The following is a 23,283-nucleotide window of genomic DNA, read 5'->3' on the forward strand; positions in this document are numbered from 1 at the left end:
TTCCGAGATGGCACTCCTTTACCATGAAGCTGTAGGAACTCTCTGCTTGAAGTCACAGTAAATTAGTTCTGTTTCCCAAAGGAAATACTTAACCTCCTTTAACATTAGTGTTCAGTTCCCTTGCTTTTAACCCTAAATGTCAGTGGAAATGTCATGTGCACTTCCACATTTGAAATATATTAGATGTGCTTTATAGTGTTTTGCTTTTTTGGGTCAGAGAGTTGAGTAATCTGAGGAGGTTCTGTGGAAGGTTTCAGGGAATGTCATTTCTTGCTACGTCTGCTGCTAGGAGCTGGTAAATGCTATTAACTGCTTTATTAGTATAAACTTTATATGAATTTAATGTACCAGCTGCGTGCTCTTTGAGTGTGGTCCTGGATACGGGACGATTATTGGGAAAGCACTTTATAGAGCGTGTGTCCTTTTTTGATATCCAAGGAGAAGGTAGCAGTGTTTCACTGAGGGGTCGCCCTGGTTTGAGTCTACCTTTTTGGATCCCTAATTGAAATGTTGTATGGAACACAGTCTGAGATTAATTTAACCATGCAGGTTTGCTTGCCTTGTCCTCTTTGACAAGGCAGATCTTCTCCTTTCATGCTTACCAGCAAGAACCTTTGATTCTTAAATAGTGTAATAGTAGAGGAAAATAAAAAATACAATCAGTTTCTTAAAGTCTAATTTTGATTACTTTGTTGTAGGTTATCAGAACCCTAGTTGTTTTTTTTTTTTTCCCTTATTTGTCTTTTCCTTTGGTCATTTTACTTGTAAATATTTTTTTGCTGTAACAAACGTGAAGAAGGAGGGGAAACATAAATCAACTTTTTTTTTTTTTTTTAATCTTGTAAGCATCTGGATTGAAAATACACATGACTGGGGAGCTATGAAAAAGGAAAGTATTCCAAAAAGAGTTTAATTTTTTTTAAAAAAATGAGAATTTTATGTTTCCATACTATTTATTGGACACTTAGTTTGACCACTTGAGAGTCTTTTAGATTTTGGAATATTTTCTTTCTCAAACTGAATTTGATTTTAATGTGTTTGGGCTTTTTATTGATGCCTCATGAGGTGCATTATTTTTTTGTGGCTAATCTTTCCTTTTTTCATTTTCAGCTGATCCCATTAAGATACTGATGCCATCGCTGTCTCCTACAATGGAAGAAGGAAACATTGTGAAATGGCTGAAAAAGGAAGGTGAGCGAGTACACTATTAACGCCTTGCGTTATTTCATCGTTTTGGGTTCTTTTCCAATCAGCTGTATTACACAACACATAAAATAAATCACATCCGCCGCTAGTTAATCTAAGTTTGTTTAAATAAACTTTTCCCGTGGTAATGTGTAGTGTAGCAAAGGTTTTCTGGGTTCAGCCTGTATCTTTTCACAAGCGGAGAAATATATTTTGAGACTCAAAATATTTTGAGACTTTTTTCTCTTAGTTTTACTTTTTATACTTAGCTTTTAGTGTCTACATCATAAATTTGTTGATCCCCTTAACTTAATTTGTGGTTTTATGATGATGCTGTCTGTGTATGTGTGTGTGTTTCCTGAAGCTAAGCAAGTTGATTTTAAATTTCATTGGCAAGAACAGATAAGTAAGAATAATAGAGAAAACTCTCCAAGGAAGAGCAGTAGAGAAGGATTCTAGTCCTACTAGATAGTGAAATGTATTATTATGCCTCCATCATACAGAGGGACAAAGGAACAATTAATGTGAAAAGATCTGGAGAAGGAGACTTTATATTTCTGGTGGCTGCTCTCTTTTCCTTCCCCCCACCCCAGGTCATTGCCACGTGTGGCAGTAGAGTAACATTTCCCCGAGCTTTACTCATTCTGCAACATGTTAAACTTTAGTGGAGGAAAGAGGATGAATCTCCAGTCCCTATTAGAAATTGCTAGACAAGATACACAGAGAAATGGACCAGATGAATTTCCTGTAGCCATTATTATGCTTCAGCTTGAAAAATGGTGAACCAAGTGTTAAAAACAGAAAGAAGGGAGCTTATGGATGACATGGCTTGGGATGCCATATCTAATACCAGAGATGAGCCCTGGCAAGGACGTGTGTGACTCAGCGGACACAGATATCATCCAGGCACATACTGGTATTGAGTGGTCCAGTCTAGTGCTTGTAAAATAACATTGAGACAGTTTAGGCAGTGGGCAAGAATTCAGTCTGATGGTTACATTGGGATTCCAGAAGATAGAGCCATTCATGTTATCACTTTTTTTTTTTTTTAAAGATTTTATTTATTTATTTGACAGAGAGAGAGAGACAGCCAGCGAGAGAGGGAACACAAAGCAGGGAGTGGGAGAGGAAGAAGCAGGCTCCCAGCAGAGCAGGGAGCCCGATGTGGGGCTCGATCCCAGGACCCTGGGATCATGCCCTGGGCCAAAGGCAGACGCTTAACGACTGAGCCACCCAGGTGCCCAATGGTAACACTTTTGCCAGCGATGACAAATATGGGGTTTGGGAAGAACGCTGCAAATATTGACTTCTGACCCTTAGCCAAATGAGCTTGAGAGTTTAGGAGAATGCCTCATTTCTTTGAGGGGGACTGGGGTGCTAGGAAGGCAACAAGGAAGATTACAAAATGGACCTCACAACAGGAACTTGGAACTATGGATTAGACCAATATGGAGGTTAGGAGGTGTGGTACAATGAGGCTATCCAGATGACCGAGACTGGTTCTTGCTGTGCTAGATACCATGTCTGATTGGAAGCATTACTTAATCCTGTTCGTCAGTGGGGAATATGTCTTGATATGTCTCCTTTACCTTTTATGACTAACATAGTAATTGGAACACACCCAGCAGCACAGTTAGTGGCTGATCAGTAAATATATTGGCAGGGGAAGAGGAAGCCAAAAGCAGGAAATATGACAAGGATAAGAGAGCTTTGCAGATGAGGTACTATTTGACCTGGTTCTTATAGAATACGTGGGTTTTGTTTAAAAAAAAAAAACAAAACAGCAAAAAACTGTGAAAGGACATCCTGGGTAATGTACACAATTTGGCAAAATCTTTGAAATGAGGTGTCATGACATGTATTTTGGCAATAGTAGGTAGTTAGGCTGCATTAAGGGCATAGTGTGTGTGAGGTCAGATGGGTTATGGGAAGGATCTTGAATACCAGTCGTCGGTTTGTCAGTCTGTAAGGTCTTTATCCTAAAACCTAGCCACAACTCATGGTTATTATATAGGAAGTGGTCTCTGTGTGCTTTCTCAACCCTTGTCAGTGGCATTACACCCTAACGGTACTCTGGTATTAAGAGCAAACTATAAGTCATTTAAGTAGCCCCCTTTGCCAGCTCACATTTGAAGTCAACCCTGAGGACTTTTGGTCAGTATGACCATCTAAACAATGGGGTAAGGCTTCTGCTCACTACTGGATGGAAAATTATAAAGCAAATTTTTAAATGGTAAGTAGTACTTAAATACAAGAAAGGGGAATCATCAAATGCTAGCAGCATCCACAGTGGTGAGTGGGAGTTGGAGCCATGTGCCCCACAAGGTCTGAGCTGGAAGAAGAATAAATGAGATTGGGAACAGGTGTTTTTGATGGGGGAACGAGGGGAGGGGAAATCAAGAAGTTAGGTTTAGGCTTTGATGTGATAAATTTGAGATGCTTATTAGACATTGAAGTGAAGGTGTTGAATAGATGATTGGTTGTAGGATTTGAAGTTCATGAGTGAAGTCTGACTCGGAGATAGAAATTTGAGAGTGTTCAGTATATGGATGGAATTTAATGCCGTATGATAACAAGCAAATTCATTTGTTGGATTTGGGATCTGTATGGAATAAGAATGCCTACTCCCTTGAAAATTTGCTTTCATAGGCCTATCCTCATGAAGCTTTGAGGTTCACATTTATAGTACTTGCATTTTCTGGGAATCCACAAGCAGAGGTAAAGTGGTTCTGGGCTGACAGTCTTCCTGGGTTCCCTGGCAGAAGCCATTATTCTGGAAAGATGCAGCCTCCAGTCCAAGCCATACAAGATTTCCAGATAAAGTCCCACTTACGAAGAGTTCATAATCTCAAATTTAATAAAAACGTGGAAGCAGTCTTTTAGGAGCAAGGTCATGAGGCATACCAAGCAGCAGGTCTAGACCTGTAAGAGCTTCAGTTCATTGGAATTGCTAGATACATAAAAATGTCTGTTTGAAATGACTAAACATGTAAGAGAAGGAATTGAAGATCTGAAAAGAGACAGACACTCTCCAGAAAGTTTGGACAGATTTGAAAAGGACAAACAGAACTTCTAAGAATGAAAAATATTGTCTCTAAAATTAGAAAACGAAAAACTCAAGGTTGGGTTAAAGTGTGACTGAGCAAAGAATTAGTGAACAGAAGTTCAACTTGAGAAAATTAGCTTGCATGCAGCCCAGAGAGATAAAGCAGCAGAAAACATGAACAAGAATTGAGGCATGAGGAATAAAATGAAAATCACCCAATCATCCAATAGCAGGAGTTCTAGGAGGAGGAAAAAAAAGAGAATGAGAAAAAGATAATATTCATGGCAAAAGTGGCAGAGAGTTTTCTAGAATTTGAGGAGGACATAGATCACATAAGTGAAAGAGCCAGCACTTTATTAGGAAGCACTCTGAGCAGTTGGCTCTGCACGGCTGCTATCTTTTAAAATAATTATCAGTATCTAAGAAAGTTTCACCTTTATAAATAATGTAATCAGTTGGAGTCTATTTTTAGGTTTCTTTTTCTTGATGAATTACAGAGCTTTGGCTGTTTCCATATTCACTATGACAGAGTGTTGGTGTCATTACATAATGATTCAGACACAGAACAGGGTTATTATAAAAAGATTAATTTTTTTCACATTTTGAGGCAAGTAGATAAGAAGGATTCTTTGACCCTCATTTATCCTTCAGACTTCTAGCTGTCTGGCAACCTGATAACTTATTCATATCCATTAGAATATGGAGAGTATGATGAAGAGGCAGGAGACATATGGTCTCATCATTCTGTTCTTTTTTCCTTTTGATGACAATGTGCTGTTTTCACATAGGACAAGCCAGGATATGCTGTATGCCCCTGGAGCATGTTTCCCTGAATGTTACTGTTAAAATTGTGTTTTGCCAACTGAAAAGAAGTGTTCCTTTACTAATATACTATAAGTAATTGAGTAATCTTAATCTTTGGTCCTCAGTAATTCATCGTCTTCTTTCTTTAAGTTCATCATGTGTATGATTTCATTGTGATCTTTTGAGCATAACTTATTTTCATTAACATTTATGTACAGTATACATGTGGCTATACGACTAAGTATGTCTGGGGTTTGATACATTTATGATATCTTGGTTCAGTCATTTGGTATGAAAAACGTTTCAATTCTTGCATCAAACTTTATGTATACCACTTTGTCTTATTAGCTGTATTTTTTAAAATATTTGGTCTTGAGAGCTTTTTAATGCATGGTCGCTGTTATTTGAAACAATGAGTTTAGACCTTCAAACATTAAGAGGATTGAATTTTTTTCATAAAAAACACTAGTGTTATATCTAATTATAAATCTAGTTTATTTTTAAGGCTAATGACCTGATAACCTTTAATGGATAGCAGTTTGGTCTTAAAAACTTTTAATGATTTCTTGAAAATCGGAGACTGTGTAATTCACAACTATTGTTACTAATGATTTGGGGGGTGCGGGAGGGTGTGTTTTTAGCTAAGGTGAAAGGTGCAGTGAAAGGAACTCTGGCCTGGGAATCACGGTTTGTCCTTTGGGGTCCCACTCTGCCATGAAATACTCTGGGGTGAGTTGAACTAATTGAAATCTAAGGTATATCCCTGGCTTTAGAAGTCTGTGATAATTCAGTTTCATTTTGTTTTGTTGGAACCTCGGAAATATGCAATAATATATAAATTTTTCCCATCTTTGTTGATCTAATGAATGTTAGCAAAGCAGTTTTATAGCAAATATTGCAATACTTAACTTCAGCCTGGGGTTAAGTAAAGAGCATGCATTATAAAATTGGTGGAGAAGACACTTCAAAAGTGATCGGTAACATATACAGTGTCGGAATCTCCTGATAGGTGAACTGAACTGTAATTCCACATGTTTTTTACAAGTTTGTTATTTGGAGAGAAAAATGTGCTTCAGATATTTTCAGTTTAATGAACATGGATATAGCTTATTTTTTCATCAATTGAAATCAAATCTGTTAAAATAACAAAAGGAAGAAAATATTCTTGTTCTCCCCTTGTGTGAGAGAGTATTTGAGGGTATGAAAAACACTGTTTTCTCTCGTGAGAGATTGGAGAGCATACCATGAGACACTGGAGGAGAAGCAGGTGGAGGTAGTCCCGCAGAGTACTGACTCCGTCGCGGTGTCTGGAACACAGCATGTGCTTCGCCAGTCTGTTTGCTGCTGCTGTTCTTGATGATCTCCCTCCGAGACTGTCATTTTATGTGGACATTCCTTCTGTCATGTGACTGGGAATTATCTCCACACTATCTCAAATAGCTATTGGATAAGTCTTTAGATCTCATTAATGTAGAGTATACAATTCCGAAGTAAAACTGTTTTGACGGAGTTCATCGCTGTTGGAAGTGTTATCGCAAGGTACCATTGTGGGCTCACACGGGGTCTCTGCATTCTACCGAAGAAGAGCTCCAATGTCTGTTATTTCTAGGGATTTGTGTCCACGTCTGTGGCCCTAAAATGGAAAAGTTTTGAAACACACGTTTCATAAGTAGCTTCACCATTTTTTTCGGTCTGTTACTATTTTAGCAGCTTTATTGAGGTATATGTAGTTTACATAGCATAGATTTTGCTGATTTTAAGTGGACAATTCCATGATTTTTAGTTAAATAGAAAGAGTTGTGCAATATCACCACATGTTTGTCACTCAGAATATCCCGGGTGCCTGACAGCAGGCACTTCTTTCTCCCATCCCTAGCGTGATCTGCTTTGTGGCTCTCAAATTTTGCCTTTCCCGGGCATTTCATGTGCTAGAATCCTGTAATGTGTTGTCTTTTGTGACTGGCTTCTTCCAGGTAGTGTGGTGTTGAGGCTTATCCATGTTGGAGCCTCTGTCAGCAGTGCCTTCCTTTCGTTGCTGAACAGCAGTCCATCTATGCTTTTTCACATTTATTGTTAATATTTCTATCACATTAGGATTTTAGAGTGAGTGCAGTTACTAATTGCTGCTCTATTTAATACAACTTTCTGTGGTGATTGAAGTGTTCTGTATCTGCCCTGTCCCATAGAGTGGGTGACCCCTAGCCACGTGTGTGTTGAGCACTTGAAATAGGCCACATAATAAAATGTAAGGGGTCAGAAGGATATAAGGAAGGTTAACTTCACCCAGCCATTTCCTTCTCAAACTGCTACTCCTGCCTTGGCTCTCAGGGCAGGACCTCGGATAGCCAAGGAGCACTGTTGCCTGGGGTCTTTGGTCATGCAAATAATATTTTGTGTGTGTGTGATGAGGTGAAAAGGGTTGACAAACACTGACGAGGGGCTCCTCCTCTGTCTTCCCACACTGCTGTACTCCCTGATTGGGTGGGATGGCCGTGGCCTGCTTGTTTGTACTCTTCAGTCACATTAAGAACTTTCTGAAGTAGGTCTGTCTGATTTTATTATTTTTTACCATACTGTCTTGTACAATGTCATTTACATACTTAACTAGTAAGTTTTTGTCATGTAAACAGTTGAATTATTTTTCTCAAATCATAGCTGTTATTATGCTTCAACTTAGCACTAAAAAGAGGTTTTTTTCTTTAATGTTCATGGAGGTGTGATTTACTTGCTCTTACAGATGAAAGCTAGCTCTCCCCCGCCCCGCCACCACCACCATATATACCTTTACACTTTTTTTTCTTTTTTAAAGATTTTATTTCTTTATTCGGCAGAGATAGAGACAGCCAGTGAGAGAGGGAACACAAGCAGGGGGAGTAGGAGAGGAAGAAGCAGGCTCATAGCAGAAGAGCCTGACGTGGGGCTCGATCCCATAACGCCGGGATCACGCCCTGAGCTAAAGGCAGACGCCTAACCGCTGTGCCACCCAGGCGCCCCTACCTTTACACTTTTTAAATAAAGACTTTTATCCTTAATTTTTGGCAGGACAAAATTATTTTGTTAAAGTCACAGGATGTATTTATTTACTTTATAAACATGACCATTGTGTTTGATCAAGACTATATGTCATACCCGGAATTTAAAAAGAGCAGGGGAAGCCTCTGTAACTCCAGGCCTCAGCTCCCGCAGCCGCCCGTCTGGACGAAGGAACCGACGATGATGCTGGCTTCGGTGCTGGGGAGCGGCCCCCGGGCGGGCCTCTGCTCTGGCCCCTCCTGGGGCCCGCACTCTCGCTCCGGGCCCGCTCCGCCTCGGCTGCTGACAGGCGCCACGGGGAGATGGGGCAGAGACACTGCACAGCTGCCATCTCCTGCCACATGGCCGCCGAGGAGCCATCTGACACCTCACACCCTCCGTGATGCTCTGTGCTGGCTTTTCAGCCCTCTCCTTTGGATTACAAACTCTTTGTGGACAGAACCATGTCTTCTCGTTGTGTTTGCAACCAGTGCTTTGTATAATGCCTTATATACTGGCGTATACTAATTGTTGAATGATCTGTTTGAAATGACAGTATGGGATAGGGAGTGAGAATGAGTCCTGGTTCTTAATGGTTCTCAGTACCATACCTCATGTTTTTATCTAAAGATGTTGTGCAGTGTTTGAAGATGTATATGACGAGTTAACCTAACATTTCCAGTTCCATGATCTTTTTTTAATAGCTATGCATTCAAAACCTTCCTGAGAGATTAAGTAATTTGGTCACGATTACTTACAAGTGTCAGAGCTTCGAATCAAACCTGTGTCTGAGTTGTAACTACTCTGCTTCGCAGACTTTCTCAGTTATAGCACTAACTTGTTCATCGAGGCCAAAACTGAGGATATTTAGAATCATCATGGCTTATAATAAGTGCCAGAGTTTCTTTTGGTATTTACTTTATGTTTGATTATTGATAGCTAATACCTTAGTTTCATAAAATTAGGGGTAATGTGCCCTTACATAATAGTGTGATGTTTTAAACTTTGCTATGGTCTCTGGGGAAAGTTCATTGTGTAATGGATCGATCCTTCTCTGTGTTTATTTCCATTTTCTCTCTCATGGCATTCTCATATAGCAAATATATATGTCTGTGTTATGTGAGTAGGTACATAGAATTGAAACACCATAAAAAGGAAATAGGCTACCTGAGATAGCTGAGATAGGATACCTGAGATTAACTGTTAGAAGCATGCTGCAAATCAAATGTTAGAACCAAATGAAATATAAGTGATAGCTTGATGTCAACCTTATGATGACATGAGGATTTGTGAAATTACTGTATTTTTTTTTTTCCCTCAAGTATTTTAATCGCAAACTCATCATGTGTGAAGCACTAGCTGGAGTCCAGGGTAATGAGGTAGAATGTAAAACACTTAAGATGTGTCTGATTCCTACTGTGAAGAAGCTCATAGCCTGGTAAATAGAGGAAAACCCAATTGAAAAAAAACAAATAACAGTAGCAACATAACATTTTAGAATGCAATGTGTGATTCATTTCAAATTAATTACAAGTGTTGTAGGAATCAGGACTAGAAACAAAATCATCTAGATTGATGGCTGATCTATGGTTTGTTTTTTTTTGTGGGGCTTTTTTTTTTTTTAATCTATGGTTCTTAAAGGGTGTTTGGAATTTGCAGCAGGTGAACATGAATGATAAAACATCATTTTACTGTTTTCTTATGGGCAGAATTTCTAGGTGTCTAGAAGTATTTAATTGCTAAGTGGCCTAGTTCCATTGTTTTTTTTCCATGGTTACAGCAGAAACATAAGGGTATGATTTTTTTTTCCTTTTGAAATACAGTCTATTTTAACTATGAAAACATATGTCATTAAAAAGAAGTGTGTAAGATGTTATAATCTGCTTTCTCCATGTGACATACAAGGTTCCTTTTGGGTGTGATTTCTGCTTACCTCACCAGCCTAATCTCTCATTGCTTCTCTCAGGTACTATTAGCCAGCTCCTCCAAAGTTTCCTGTTCTCTTTTGCCTCCTGGGCTTTGGGTATGTTGTGCCTTCTGCTTGGATCACTGCTTCTTTACTTGATTGTCTTCTCATCTTTTCAGGCTCAGATTATATATATGTATAAATAGTGTGTATATAACATACATAATTCTGTAAAAAAGAAAAAATATATATATATTCTTATATATTCTTTTTTTAGGAAGCCCTTCACCTTGCAAAAACTAAATTAGATGTCCCTCCTGAGTGTTACTGTGGCATCCTAACTTTACCTAATCCCACCATAATTTCCAATTAATTGTCACTAGGTAGTAAGCAAACTTCTTGAGGTTAGAATCATAACTCCCCCGCCCCCACTGCTGTATCCTCAGTGCCCGAAAGCATTTTTAATATTTGTTGAATAGAAAAATCTCTTTAGGGTTAGGCCAGCAATCACCTTTTAGGTGTTTCATAAATATCATCTAACAGATAATGTTGATTTCATTAAAATAGTTTATATTGATGGTTCCAAACTGTTTTAACTGAAGATAATATAACCATCTATGTGACCATCTTGGCATACAATGAAGTAGTTTCTATACAGTGACCTTCCAGAGCATATTTATCTTAGCGTTTTAGATTTTCCTTCATGTTCTTTTATTGAGTGTGCCTATAAATACTGCTATACCAGCTATTTTTGGTATATGTATGAGGGAGTGTATTTGTATGTTACATACCTGTCTTTTTATTCTGGTTTTGTTTTAGGTCTGTCTCTTGTAAGCCACGTTTATGCAGATTTTATTTTTTTGTATTCATTTTGATTATTTCTACTGCTTTTAGTAGGTTGTTTTAATCCGTTTTTATTTATTACAATTACTGATGCATTTGGACTTCTACAGTTTTGGGTTTTTTTGTTTGTTTTTTCTTTTCATGTGTCTGTCTTCAGTTGGGTGATAGTTTTTATTTAATTTTTCCTCTGCTTTGTGGAATGCTGTAAATTATATTTCTATTTCTTTGGGGGGTGTACGTCATTAAATATTTTGGATACATATTTAATTAAATTTTGCCAATAAAATCTAGAGTTACTTAGCATTTGTCCTGCCTATTTATGTCAAAGTTCTTTGCATGCTATAATTATCAACTAAACATTTCCTTATCCAGCTTACTTTTTTTTAGAGTTTGAGTTTTACATTTTTTTAAACCCTCGGAAATTAGCTTTTAAATGATTTATAGTTACCATTCTATCAATTTCTGTAGTAACTTGTTTCGTGTAGTCCATGGGCCCCCACTTATGTCCATTTTTCTTCTTGATGAACTGCATTTTTTAATAGCTCGTCAATAGGTGGTAAATTTTCTTAGCCTTTTATGTCTAAAGACTCCTTTTATTCTTTTATTTATATATATAACCATTCCCTCCAGTCTTCCCTTGGAAAATCTATTAGACAAACATTGCAGCCTCAGTCTGTGTCTCTTGCTGCTTTTTTCTACTTTTAATCTTTTTCTCTGCCTGTAGTTCCTTAATGCTGCCTTTAATTTACTAATTCACTTTCTTATGTCCAGTCTAGAATACATCCCAATGATTGCTTCTTTTTATTTCAATGACTGTATTTTTCGTTTACAAGATTTCTAATTAGGCTTTTCCTATGTGATGTCATTTTGTTTCATTCTGTACATTGTTTTTTATCTCTTGTTCTTGTGTTGGATCTTTTACCTTCATTTGTATTTCTGAACATCCTCAAAATACTTAAAAATCTGGCAGGTTGCACTAAATGAATTTCATCTGAAATAAATTTCTGTTTTCATTACTGGTTTTGTGGTTTTCTTTCTTAGCATTAAATTTCTTCAAATGTTTTGGAACTTTGTTTTGTTATTTATTTATTTATCTATCTATCTATCTATTTAAAAAGGCTTTTAGTTTATGTTTCAGTGTCTTCCCAGCTGCCCTCCATTCTCCCTTTCCCCACCCCCAGTCTAGGGATTTTGCTATTGATATTGGAGATATCAGTAGATGCGGTAATGGAGCCAGAGAGTGGCTTGGCTCAGATCCTCGTATTGAGGTAGTATTTTTGTTCCCTTCCTTACTAGACTTACAGTTCTGATTAAAGCCAGGGTCCTAGTCAACAGGTCTTGATTGCCCCATTGGCCTTCTTTTATGAATAGAGGCACTGACCCAGCCCTAGCTTTAAGGGGAGATTCTGATTTGCATCCCTTTCTGCAGCAAATCACTTCTAGTTCTCTTTATTCCAAAGGAAACCACTGCATTCACCCTGCCAACCTCCCCCGCCCCACCACCTGCTTCTAGTTCCAGAAACAGCAAGTCAGGTCTTGCTCAACATTTTTGAGTTTCCATATTGTTTCTGTTGCACAGAAATGTTTCTGATTTGACCTCAGTTGTGTCTTTGACATTGTCTCTTTTTGTTTAATATGCTTTATTTGACTGCAGTGCCAATAGGGTTTCTGAATTTATGCTACAATGTTAACCCAGAAGTGCTATTAATTGTAAAACTTTTCTCGTCATGGAATAATAGTCAAAACATATTAAAAAGAAAGGAATGGATCTGAAATTGATTTGTTTGGAAGAGAATATGCATTCATTGCTATTGTTTCTAAAATGTGATTTCATTTTTAATATCTGTTCAATAATCTTTTGTAATTGTTTTTATTATAACACGTTTATGTCCTTTATAGAGCTTTTGGAAAATACAACAAACCACACATATATACACATGCAAACACACACATACACAATGAAAATTACTTGTAATTCTACAGCCCATAGCTAGCTACTGAATATTTTGGTATTCATTATTCATGTTTTATGCACTTAACGCACACTCCAACCCACATACTAACATGCATATTTTAAAAAACAAAACAAACCCAGTCTTGTTTTGTAGGTGAAGCTGTGAGTGCTGGAGATGCCTTATGTGAAATAGAGACTGACAAAGCTGTGGTTACCTTAGATGCAAGTGATGACGGCATCTTGGCCAAAATAGTGGTAAGTTTTTATTTTGATTGTCTTCAATGGGATGAAGATCTCTTAAATGTGAAGTTTCTTGAATTAAAGTCACCTTTTATTTTTACCACTGTGTTTATAGTGTTATCTGTATCTATGTAATAAATTTTTATTATTTTTTATTGTATTTATTTATTTTTAAAGATTTTATTTGAGAGAGAGCGAGAAAGAGAATGCACGAGCAGGGGGAAGGGCGGGGGGGGGAGAGAGAATCTCAAGCCAACTCCATGGTGGGCATGGAACCCAGCCTGGGGCCCAATCTCACGAACCTAAGATCATGACCTGAGCCAAAACCAAGAGTCGGACGCTCAACTGACTGAAGCAAATTCAGGTGCCTGGTGATTGGCAAATTCTTTAACCTCTTTGTACCTTTTTCTTCATAATAAAGTAGAGATAATGATAATATCTACACCATGGAGCAGTAGTAGAGATTGAGATAATACATAGACACTCAGTACAAGACTTGTCACCCACCAAGCATCAATAAATGTTGCTACTTTCATTATTATTATAATTACTCAGCTCTTGGGGACCATTAGCCCCTATGTAAATCTATATGTTTATCTAATTAATTTGTATTGGTTATTTGCAACTGAACAGTAAGTATCCATTCATGCCTCTGTAGTTTGATTAGTGCAGAGACACAGCACATCTGTTAGTATTCCATTGTTGATATGTTTTAAATTCTGAGATGCTAGCTCACCTCTGTTTTGGGATTGTGTACAACACCTTCCTTTGTACATTTTATCCAAAGACCACACTTTGGAATGTTATAATCTAATTAGATGTAGATCTATACACAGTTTTTCACTTGTGTTTCTTACTAGAAAATCCTTTTCCCTTTTTCATCATTTATGTGTTGCTTTTTACATTCTAGTTATCAAACTTCGTTTCGTTGTCATTTACATTATTAACAGCCATGTTAAAACACAGTGTTGAAAATACTTCCTTGGAGGAAATAATGAATGGAAAGCTAAAATTTCTATACCTTCATAACAAGGAAAATATAATTATTCATACCAAAAATAGTTTCTTCAACTAATTTATGTGGCATTTTGAAAAAGGAAAAGATTGTTTGAATTACCGTATGTAATAAACCCAGCTACGTTTTATTGTGTATGCTTTTGGCAAGCTGTGTTCTTGGCCCTGGCTCTGGATGGTTTGACTATGGAAAGTCGTGCAGAATTGATAGCTTTTCCCACTTAGCTGCTCAGTAATGCATTTCAAATTGCTAACAGTGTTACAGGTCAGTAGTGCCTATTCATCTGGCCCCTAATGCTCTGAGAAGGTAGGGGGCTGAGGGGGAGATATGATTAATAAGGGCTTTAGCAGCACAAATGGCTACTTCCTTGCCAAAGAAAAGATTGTATGTGTATTTTAGGGCTTTATGGCTTTATTATTATTCCACATGCATTTTGAATAATAGGAATGGGAGTATATTCATGTCACAATGTAACAGTTTTATGGAGGAAAAAAAATCAGGGTGATATTGGTGATATCACTGGGGTTTTTTAGTCTTTCACCCCTCTCCACTCTCAGCTCTCTCACCCCCGTGGAAGTTACACCTTTGTCTTTCATTGTGGAAAATTCTCATATAAGCACACATAGTAAACTGATTTTAATAAGAATACTTACACGAGATCTTTACTTTCAGAATCAAGGAGTTGGAGATTGATCTTATTAAAAGGCAAGTGGTGATATAAAGCTCTAGTTTTTAGCTTGTGCACATTTTTGAAACCACTAGAAATTTTTTACCTATCTTGCTCTTCATGGAGATTTGTTTGCATAGTCTTTGAAAGGTTTTTGTATTCTTCCCCTCCCCCTGCCCAATTTCATATCTTTGTTCTCATTTGTAATTTTTGCATCTGATTTCCAATTTATATAAAATAATATTTATTGCATTTCAGAACCAGAAAAGATCTTAGAAGCTTTTAATAATGTTAATAAAGAATAATTGCTGCCAGTGTAGATAATTTTATGATTCATTTCCAGTTTAGTTCAGTTCATGAGAAAGTTGTTCTTATTTAATCACTAGTAAATTGTACAGAAAATCTTAAATTTTTACACATGTATCAGTTCATAAGCTTAGTCTTAAATTTGTTCAGCAAATTGGACAGCAGGCATTTTAAATGATGTTACTAAAGTAGAATATTAGGATGACATATTTGGAGTTTTTGTTATTTATTAATTTTTTTAGAGGGGGGAGGGGAAGGGACAGATGGGGAGAGAGAGAGACACTTAAGCAGGCTCCACACCCAGTGCGGAGCCCAATGTGAGGCTCGATCTCACAACACTGAGATCATGACCTCAGCTGAAATCGAGTCAGATGCGTAACTGACTGAGCCACCCAGGCGCCCCTGTTTGGAGAATTTATTAAAGATTGTCTGGTTTGGCTTCTAACATTTTAGGGTTACTGTATGATTTGTTACAAACCAGGATACTTTTGAGAATGAAAAGGGTGTAGGATGTTAAGATTATTAAACTTACATAATTTTTTTGACATTTTAATTTATTGACTGGCAAAACATTCATTGATGGATTTTTATTATATTCACAGACCATTATTTTTCAAAATAATTTTCAAGAGTAGAATTCTTTCTGAAAACTAAAATCCATGGATATTAAAGCAAAATTTTAAAAATACTTCCTTTAGGGGTGCCTGGCTAGCTGAGTTGGTGGAGTCTGCGACTCTTGATCTCTGGGTCGTGAGTTCAAGCCCCATTTTGGGAGAGCTTACTTAAAAAAGAAAAAAAATGCTTCCTTTTGTTGATCATCCTAAAATTAAAAAATAATAAAAAACAATTATTTTTGGTACTGTTCATGTTCTTCAATTTCTTAGCTGCATCTCACATACTATGTCACAGGTGTTTTTTTCCTCTTTCTTTTTTTTTTTAAGACTGTATTTTTTCAATATGATTTTATTGTTAGGTCCCTTTCACCCCTTATTTTTCATTAAATTGCCTGAGTCACCTTTAAAGATGAATTTCAGTGTTTGAAAGGTTATGGTTGAAATTTGACATTGTGAGACCTTCAATTGATTCTTCTCTGTAGGCTATAACATTTTTAATGGAAAAAATAACCCTCAAAGCTCAGAGCAAATTCTACTAAATGGGAGATATTCTCGGTTCTAATTTTTCCATGTTGAAATGGGTAAATGACGTCTTAAAGTGGTAAATGAGTCTGTGTTCCCCGTGAATTAAAAGCTAAATGAATTATAATCCAGTCCCTATCTTCTCTGTTAAGCTTATTTTTTAAAGTGGGAGCATGATCTTGAACTGCTGTATGATAATTTTGGTCCTGGGAATGCAGTTCACAGATTTGGTACTTGGCATGTTGAGTGCTATCTGTAATGTCAGACTGCATTTGAATCTTGGCTCGGATACCTACTGGCCTTATGATCTTGAGCAAGCCATTTAACCTTTCTGTGTCTCAGTTTCCTTATCTATACTTGAATAATAACAACACCTCCTACGGTTGTTAGAAGAACTTAATGAATTTTCACGGTTCTAGAACAGTGCCTGGCACTTGGCTGCCAAACTGTTAGTCAAGGATTTAGTGAGCATTTTTTCTCCCCCTTTGCATTTTTAACTTGTCATTGGTTTGTTTTCAGCTTAAGTGTTCCTTGCGTATCTTCCTTTCAGACCAAAGTTCATTGTGCGTAGAAGTTAAAGTGTTTATCTTAAAGAATACAGACAATTTCAAACTGTTCAATGGTCGAAGCCATGATGGAAAAGTTTTACTAAGTTTCAAACCCAATCAGTCATGTGACTCTGCTTCTCTCCACTCACCGTGGCACATGCTCCTTCTGTGCTCAGCGGCTCTCACACTGTTCGATTTTACAGAAGAAACTATTTAACTTACTGATTATTTTTTAACATCACAATCTACACACAGTTTTTATCAGCACCTTTAATGGAGTGAACCCCCTCAAATAATTTTTCAGTTGGGAATTTCTGCTGTACAGGATTTGTCTCTCAACTTCAGCATCTCATAGCCTCGGGACGCTGGGGAGCTTAGGTGGCTGTCTTTACTCAGCCCATTTGCAGGTGATTCATGTCAGCCTATGGGAACGTCTTTTGTAACGAAAGAGCCTCCATCTTAGGGGTCTGCCCCAGAATGGAGTTCAGCTCCTTTATGGGTGTTTGGAGAAATAGGCGCCACAGGCTTCCCACCTATTGTCCCACGTTGCTGTCTACTCCCCAGTCCCATCAGCCTCATGCTGGGCGACTTTCCAGCCCTTACCAACGAGTAGTCCTTTGGAGTCCACTCTTGATCCATGTGGAGTGTGGTTTTTTGTTTTAAAACAAAATTTTTATTTAAAATAATATTAACTCATCTTCTTTACATTGTAGTAAAAAAAAAAAAGTAGTACACAGAACTAAAACTTTTCAGTATGTGACAAACAGCTAAACAAGTTGTTCTTGGGCTGTTCAGTATTTTTTCACAGCTTGCAATTCATTAAATGTCCTTATATTCTGTACTCATTTCTTATATATATATATTTTGCTTCACTGAAACATTATTTCTGTTCTTCTCCATCAGTAATTTGTAAACTTAAAAAGCTTCCTAATTCCCCTGACTTATGCCTAATTTATTTTTAGAATAGTGCACATACTAATAAGCATCAAATTTAATGTTAATCAGAAATGTCAAGCCCATTTTAGGAGTTATGCTCTTACTTGTAATTACTATATTAGTGAACATCCTACAGCCTCTCATTCTCTTATTTATTAAATTACATCTGTAGTGAACTTTATTTAATGGAATTGAAAGACAATAATAAAAATTTTAAAGGAATGACATTTTCTTCCAGTCCTGAACTTAAAAACATTATCATCTGAATGTTCCCTAGGGACTTCTCTTACTGAGTAAATAAAAATCAGCCCTTTCTTTATAAGTTAATGCTGCTGAAATGTTTGAAATACATAAAAGTTTTTTTTTTTAAAAAAACTTCTATCTTATTTATCCCTTTAATTGGCATTATCTATGAAAGATTGATTAGCTGAGACACCACTGTGTTTCTGATGTACTTATAAAAATTCATGGGGTTTTATTTTATTTCTCAGGTTCGGTAAATAGATACTTCTGGAAAAAATTAAGTATAGGGAATATTAACCAGAGTAGTAACCAATTCTGTTTATATGATAGGATATACTTTTTTCCAGATATTAAGTTTACTGAATACATTTTACATTAAATTAATCATCAAATTAATGTTAGTAATAGGACTAATTTAGGGTACTTAATTCATTGTGAGCTCTTGGAATTCCTAAGCTATTGTAACAAGAAACTATCTGGGAAAGAGAGATAGTTGAAATAAACCGCAGTCTCCTGTTTTGGATTTGTACTGATTGACATCAAAAGGAAGATGATAATGATTGCTCTTATATGTTTAAAAGCTGTCAGAGGAGAAATTCTAGATTTTTTTTTTCTTAGAATGTAGCATTAATAACAGATGGAAAGAGTGGTGAAGGAAGGTATACATGGGGGAAGGTAAGAAAGGACGCTGGTGGGTGGAAGAAGGAGGCAGGCTGACTTGGAAGCAGATTTTAGTTCAAATTAAGAGATCTTTCTAATCAGTACAGAATTATCTAAACTACTTCATATGGTCACGAGCCTTTCCATCCCTGCAATTATTTTCTTTTTAAAATACAGGTTGAAGAAGGATCTAAAAATATACGACTAGGTTCACTAATTGGTTTGCTAGTTGAAGAAGGAGAAGATTGGAAACATGTTGAAATCCCCAAAGATGTAGGTCCTCCATCACCAGCTGCAAAGCCATCAGTGCCTTGTCCCCCACCTGAACCACAAATTTCTCCTCCTGTCAAAAAGGAACACACACTGGGAAAACTGCAGTGAGTATGTTTATTTGGATGCTGATGTTTAAAAAAAAAAAAAAAAAGTTACAGCGGCGTTTAGAACATTGTAGTCATTATCATATTTAAAATATCTTTGTACCTTACATAGGGAGTGGCTGATCTTCCCTTTTTCTCTTAGGTGACTGAGGCCTAGGAATGATTCTTTTACTGTCATTGTTCACTCAACAAACAGTTACTGAATACCTGTCACATTCCAGGTAGCAGGAAAGCCCTGTTCACCTGGTGGCGAACAAAGCAAGTAGTCTGTGTCCATGTTGAACTTGAAGTACGTTTTAGAATTCAATATACCAGACTTCATATCATGTTTCCGTCCATGGAGTTCTAGTTACCGTAATATGAATTCCATTTTTAAATGTATAACTGGCATAAATTCCATAAAATGGAATTAGCATCTTAACATGCATTCCTTTACAGCTGTACTGCATTTGAGTGTCCGACACTGATTGGAGCTCAGTTTTGTCCCCGTATAACACAGATACTCAGTAAACACCATTTCACTTCAGCCTTACATAGCCTTAATTGGTGGATTCTGAAAATTTTAACAAGTTCATTTATTTAACATTCTCTATAATTATACAGAACTACTTTTTCTTTATAAGAAAAAGTTCTTCATTGAGAAAGGTCCTCTTAAGAACCACTTTTGAACTTAAATAAAAATGCAGACCCTTACTGTTTAAAAAATTTTTTCTTTTGGTTTACCAGTGTCAGTTCTTGTCAGTGTTTTTGAAGGACTGAGTTGTAATTTTCCACGTTGATGGGGATACTGAGAAATTGGAACCCTTGTGCACTGTTGGTGGGAATATAAAATGGCGCAGCCACTGTGGAAAACAGTACGGCAGTTCCTCAGAAAAATAAGAATAGAATTACCGTGTGACCCAGCAATTCCTCCTATGGGCATATGCTCAAAAAAGTTGAAAGCAGGAACTCAAGGAGATATTTGTACAGCCATGTATAGCAGCATTATGCACAGTAGCCAAAAAGTGAAAACAACCCATGTGTCCAAAATGTGCTATATACGTACAATGGAATGTTCCTCAGCTTTGAAAAGGAAGGAAATACACACATACTGGAACGTGGATGATCCTTGATGACATTATGCCAAGTAAAATAAGCCAATCACAAAAGAGCAAATACTGTATGATTCTACTTACATGAGTTACCTGGAGTAGTCAGATGAGTAAAGACAGTAGAATGCCAGCTGCTTGGGGCAGGGAATGGGGAGCTATTGATTAATGGGTACAGAGTTTCAGTTTGAGAGAATGAAAATTCTGGAGATGGATGGTGGCGATGGTTGCACAACAGGGTAATTGTACTTAATGCCACTCAGTTGTACGCCTAAAAAGGTTTAAAATTGTAAATTTTTTGTACATTTTACCACACAGAAAAAAATGAAGGAACAGTATAGTTAGTTCCTTATTTATGTGTTTGATGAGGAGCCATGTGAAAAATTATTAGTCAAAATAGACGCTCTCTCTTTTTGAATATTTACTCTTATTAAAAGAATGTTTTGAAATAGTAACTAATTAAATGTATATGAAAATATTTTGGTAGTGAAATAAACCAGATTAGTACAGATTAATTTATATGACTATCAGAATCATTTTAACTTTATTATCAATTTTTATTTTTCTGATTATTGGTTAAACTGTTCATGTTTAGGTATATTTGATTCAAATACGAGTGTTTATTGATTTCCTTAATCTTCATGTTTTCTTCTTAGGTTCCGTTTAAGTCCAGCTGCCCGTAATATTCTGGAAAAACACGCCCTGGATGCTAGCCAGGGCACAGCCACTGGCCCTCGGGGGATATTCACTAAAGAGTATGTTGTGCTTTTTGTAACAACCAATTCCATAATTTATCATGATCAGCTTTTTCTGAAAGTATTTGAAGAAGAGCTTATTCAGTGTTAAGATTTAAAAGGACATATACTGTTCTTTTGTGTTTTCAATTGCTTTTGTGAGTGCAGAATTGTATTTTATGCTAGGGTTATTCCAGAGTAATTACAGCATTAGTGGAGAACGGTTCTAATTTGGTAACTAAGCCAGATCCTTAGAAATTGTGATAAATGCAGAAAATTATAGAGTGCAAAGTGGTGAACCTTTATATTGTTTTATATTTAAATAAGCTTGCAATCCCATTTAGATTTTTAAAACCTGGAAATATACTTTTTTTTTTTAAAGATTTTATTGATTTATTTGACAGAGACAGCCAGCGAGAGAGGGAACACAAGCAGGGGGAGTGGGAGAGGAAGAAGCAGGCTCCTAGCGGAGGAGTCTGATGTGGGTCTCGATCCCAGCGTGGGATCATGCCCTGAGCCCAAGGCAGACGCTTAACTACTGGGCCACCCAGGCGCCCCCTGGAAATATACTTTTAAAAATATTTTCGTTCTTATCTGTTTGGATTTCAGTCACTTATATGATCAAAGTGATTTCCCTATGCAGTTGGCTCTTTTTTTTAATTTTCTTTTCTATTCCACTGTCCATGAGTTAGCACCTAAGTTGTTTAGTACCACACTCTTAATTATAAATATTTTATAGTAAGGTTTAAAGTTTGATAGTTATCCTTGCTCTTTTTCTTCAGTAGACCAGTTTTCTTGGTTTATTCCTATTTTATTATTTTTCCGAATGAATTTTAAACAATTCATTTGCCCTGCTGGTACAGGGGAATGGTGGTGTTTTTATTGGGATTGTATCACATTTTACAATTAATTTGGGGAAGAATTGATATCTTGATGATCCTGAGTTTTCCTGTTCCACAACACTGATACATTTTTCCATTTGTTTACATTTTGTGTCTTTTAAGAGTGTATGAGAACAGATGGCCCCTGCTCTATTGAAACCTAATTTAGTGGGGAAGGCAAAGATTAATCCTTTAGACATATGACTAATGTAAAATTGCTGTAGTGGTATGTGTTATTTTAGAAAGAGAAAGAGAGCGAGCGGGGGTGGGGGATGGGGCAGAAGGAGAAGGAGAGAGAGTCTTAAGCAGACTTTGCACTGAGCACGGAGCCCAGAGCAACGATGGATCTCACGACCCTGAGATCATGACCTGAGCTGAAACCAAGAGTTGGGTGCTTAACCAACTGCACCACCCAGGCACCCCTGTATTACATTTCTTTTGTCAGTAATAATAAGTTCTTCAAATTGAATTAACATTTTAAAGCAATATGCTTATTCCCCATATACTGTTGATAAAAAGTTATCAGTAATATTGGCTAAAATTTTTTAAGTTGAGATGAGCAAAGGTTATGAATATTAAGTCACAGTGCTGGATCAAGGGACATTTCTTTTTTTTTTCCATTGGCTTATTTTACTCTTCATTAAAGCACTGGTTTAGGACGCCTAGGTGGCTTAGTTGGTTAAGTGTCTGCCTTAGGCTCAAGTCATGATCCTGGGGTCCAGGGATCAAGTCCCGCATCCGGCTCCCTTCTCAGCGAGGAGTCTGCTTCTTCCTCTCCCTCTGCTCCTCCGCCCCCCCACTGGTACTCATCTTCTCTTTCAAATAAATAAATAATCTTTAAAAAAATGAAGCCTTGGTTTATTTGGGGGCATTTCTTCTATGGCGAGCAATCCAGGTTTAATTTTTAGGTAGCCTCATTTATCTATATTACAGCCTTATTGGTTTGTTCATCAGACGTGTGTATGTGGTTCCCTTCAACACATACTGTGAGTCCTGTCATACTACATGAGTTGGAGATCAGCTGTCCTGACCCATGACTGAAAAGTAGTATCCTAGACTGTCAAGTTTTAGTTAAAGGACTTAAAAAGTTTCACTTAGCCATAAAATGTCAAAATTAAGTATCCTTATAGCCAGTTAAGCCTAGTTTTCCCCCCACATCCACCCTACTATATGTACCTTGATTTTATTAATCTACCAGTCTATGTTTTAGTAAACTCTCCATAAAAATAGTATAAAGCAGCTTTCTTTATAGCCAAGTAGATTTTCTGAGGGATAGGACCAAGAATCTATATTTAATTCATTAATCATTGATCAAGATTTGGTGAAATCTTTGGTAAAGTAATCATAGCTGTACCTTAGAAGGATTAATTTTGCAAATTTGTAGAAGATACTTTGGAGCAGAAAAAAACTTGAGGTTAGGAGATAAATTGATAGGCTTAGAAAGTAATTCAGGTAAAAGATAAAAAATGCTTCAATGTAGGTGAAAGTAGAAGGGAGATTACTGATCGAGACAGTGTTGTAAGGACAGAATCCAGTAGCTTTCATAAAGGATTGAATGGGGAGCAGGGACCAGGATAGCAGTGAATGAAGGAATTAATTTGGGATTCTGGACTGAATAATGAAATTTTGACTCCATAAATACAAGTAAGGGCGTTGGGAAAGTGTTTGTCTTGGTGGAGTGAGTGATGTGTTAGCTCTGAAG

At 36.9% G+C, this 23,283-nt stretch overlaps 1 protein-coding gene across 1 annotated transcript in view; it reads left to right on the forward strand.

The window, feature by feature from the left end:
* Positions 1-23,283, forward strand: part of PDHX (pyruvate dehydrogenase complex component X) — a 62,357-nt gene that overhangs the window by 13,141 nt on the left and 25,933 nt on the right. The window contains exons 2-5 of the mRNA XM_002920619.4: positions 1,111-1,191; positions 12,905-13,005; positions 18,679-18,878; positions 20,623-20,721. Coding sequence (XP_002920665.1) covers positions 1,111-1,191; positions 12,905-13,005; positions 18,679-18,878; positions 20,623-20,721 — 481 coding nt within the window. The remainder of the gene's footprint in view (positions 1-1,110; positions 1,192-12,904; positions 13,006-18,678; positions 18,879-20,622; positions 20,722-23,283) is intronic.

The sequence above is a fragment of the Ailuropoda melanoleuca genome, chromosome 16 (assembly GCF_002007445.2).
Source record: "Ailuropoda melanoleuca isolate Jingjing chromosome 16, ASM200744v2, whole genome shotgun sequence".
In the NCBI taxonomy this organism is placed as follows: domain Eukaryota; kingdom Metazoa; phylum Chordata; class Mammalia; order Carnivora; family Ursidae; genus Ailuropoda; species Ailuropoda melanoleuca.